At 33.1% G+C, this 2,462-nt stretch overlaps 1 protein-coding gene across 1 annotated transcript in view; it reads left to right on the forward strand.

Annotated features, from left to right (window-relative positions):
* Positions 1-2,462, forward strand: part of LOC100631630 (UDP-glucuronic acid decarboxylase 1-like) — a 6,604-nt gene that overhangs the window by 697 nt on the left and 3,445 nt on the right. The window contains exons 4-7 of the mRNA XM_003389900.3: positions 621-664; positions 745-966; positions 1,225-1,286; positions 1,326-1,430. Coding sequence (XP_003389948.1) covers positions 621-664; positions 745-966; positions 1,225-1,286; positions 1,326-1,430 — 433 coding nt within the window. The remainder of the gene's footprint in view (positions 1-620; positions 665-744; positions 967-1,224; positions 1,287-1,325; positions 1,431-2,462) is intronic.

Consider the following 2,462-nt stretch of genomic DNA (forward strand, 5'->3'; position numbering starts at 1 on the left):
AATAGCCAAAGCTAATAAACAATTAATAATGAGTAATTTGTATATAAATATATTTGTTTGCTCATGTCCACCCACACAGTGTTGTTAATTATTAATAATTGTACATTACGTATGCATTAATATTGGATATTAATAGTTTATGTGGAATTATACAAAATTATTAAATTAATTATTAAATATCACCCTTTCTAATGTAAGCATATAAATTTTACTCTGATTGACAGCCATTTGCCAAATAATAAAAACCTATTGTTTTGACATGTACATGACCTCAAATTAAAATCTCCTAATCACCAAATATGTAACAGTTTGCAAAAAACCTTTTAACACTACCAGCTGTAATTAGTCGAACTGGCAAGAGGCCAATACTTACAATGTACAGTGTATGAGTGTGTAGTGTGTGTGTGCCAAAACTTACAATGAATGGACTGTAATCTGTCAAGTGTCAATTTCCCACCAATGATATCAATATTATCACTGTTAGATCTAGAGGGAGTTTAGGAGAGTTTTGGTCTCCCATATTTGGCCTATGGCGTCTTGAAATATACCATTCTTAGTTAGATTGGTCTCTCAATTCATACGTTTGTATCTAACAGTTATTATATTATTATTATTAATAGGCTAACCACAATATTGAACGAAGATTGACCAACCTTGAGCAAACGTATGTCACTAATTAATTAACATTATTATTATTATTATTATTATTATTATTATTATTATTATTATTATTATTATTATTAGTGCCAGTATATATAAAACGAAAGGAACATACACTCCCCCAGTATCACAGAACACATACCCAAAAGTGAAGAACTTAAACGAGGACCAGCGAAAGAGGATTCTAGTGACAGGAGGTGCTGGGTTTGTTGGGTCTCATTTAGTGGATCAGTTAATGTTGCAAGGACACGAGGTCACTGTAGCTGATAACTACTTCACTGGGAGGAGAAGGAACGTACAGCACTGGTAAGTACAATTTAATAAGTTCAATCCTGTCTATTCCGGACACCTTGGGACCCAATAATACCCTAGCTCCTGATTATGAACCTGTCCTTATTTCAGAGGTTCATTAATACACATTACTATTGTATTGGGACTGATACTACCTGTCCTCATTATAGAGGTGTCCTTATTTTAGAGTGTCCACAATAGGAGGAGGTTATACTGTGTACATGTTGTAATGTGTAATGGAGTACATGCTTTTTTGTTTTCATAATTTGACAGGATTGGCCATCCTAATTTTGAACTGCTGCATCATGATGTTGTTGAACCACTAATGATAGAAGGTATTTTAATCTATTATTATTATTATCATTTTTTGTTAGTTGATCAGATATACCATTTGGCGTCCCCAGCCTCTCCAGTGAAGTATATGTATAATCCAGTGAAGACCATTAAGAGCAACACCATTGGAACCATTAATGTACTAGGTATGAGTATGCACTGTATTGTACAGTGTATGTGTATTGTGATGGGAAATGTTATAGTGCATGAGGTGTAATAAAAATTTGAGATGATTTTGGAGCCATTTTTTGGAAAAACCATGGGCTATATAGCCTTGGGTACTTTTCAGAATTTTGACGTTTTCTTAAAATGTCTGTAACTTGAAAAATTGAAGTCGGAATCAGCTCAAACTTTCTAGACAGCATAAGGACATCAATATGTATCAGAAAATGTAATAAAAATTTGGGGTGATTTCGGAGCCATTTTTTGGAAAAAACCATGGGCTATTATAGAATTTTGACGTTTTCTTAAAATGTCTGTAACTTGAAAAATTGAAGTTGGAATCAGCTCAAACTTTCTACACAGCATAAGGACATCAATATGTATCAGAAAATGTAATAAAAATTTGGGGTGATTTCGGAGCCATTTTTTGGAAAAAACCATGGGCTATAGCCTTGGGTACTTTTCAGAATTTTGACGTTTTCTTGAAATGGCCGTAACTTGAAAAATATTTATCGGAATCAGCTCAAACTTTTTACACTGCATAAAGACATCAATATGTATCAGAAAATGTAATAAAAATTTGGGGTGATTTCGGAGCCATTTTTTGGAAAAAACCATGGGCTATAGCCTTGGGTATTTTTCAGAATTTTGACGTTTTCTTGAAATGGTCGTAACTTGAAAAATATTTATCGGAATCAGCTCAAACTTTTTACACAGCATAAGGACATCAACATGTATCAGAAAATGTAATAAAAATTTAGGGTGATTTTGGAGCCATTTAAAAAAAAACCATGGGCTATAGCCTTGGGTACTTTTTAGAGTTTTGACGTTTTCTTAAAATGGCCATAACTTGAAAAATTAGAGTCGGAATCATCTCAAACTTTCTACACAGCATAAGTACATCAATATGTATCAGAAAATGTAATAAAAATTTGGGGTGATTTCGGAGCCATTTTTTGGAAAAAACCCATGGGCTATAGTCTTGGGTATTTTTCAGAATTTTGACGTTTTCTTGA

Source organism: Amphimedon queenslandica, unplaced genomic scaffold (genome assembly GCF_000090795.2).
Source record: "Amphimedon queenslandica unplaced genomic scaffold, v1.1 AMPQUscaffold_12900, whole genome shotgun sequence".
NCBI classification, from domain to species: domain Eukaryota; kingdom Metazoa; phylum Porifera; class Demospongiae; order Haplosclerida; family Niphatidae; genus Amphimedon; species Amphimedon queenslandica.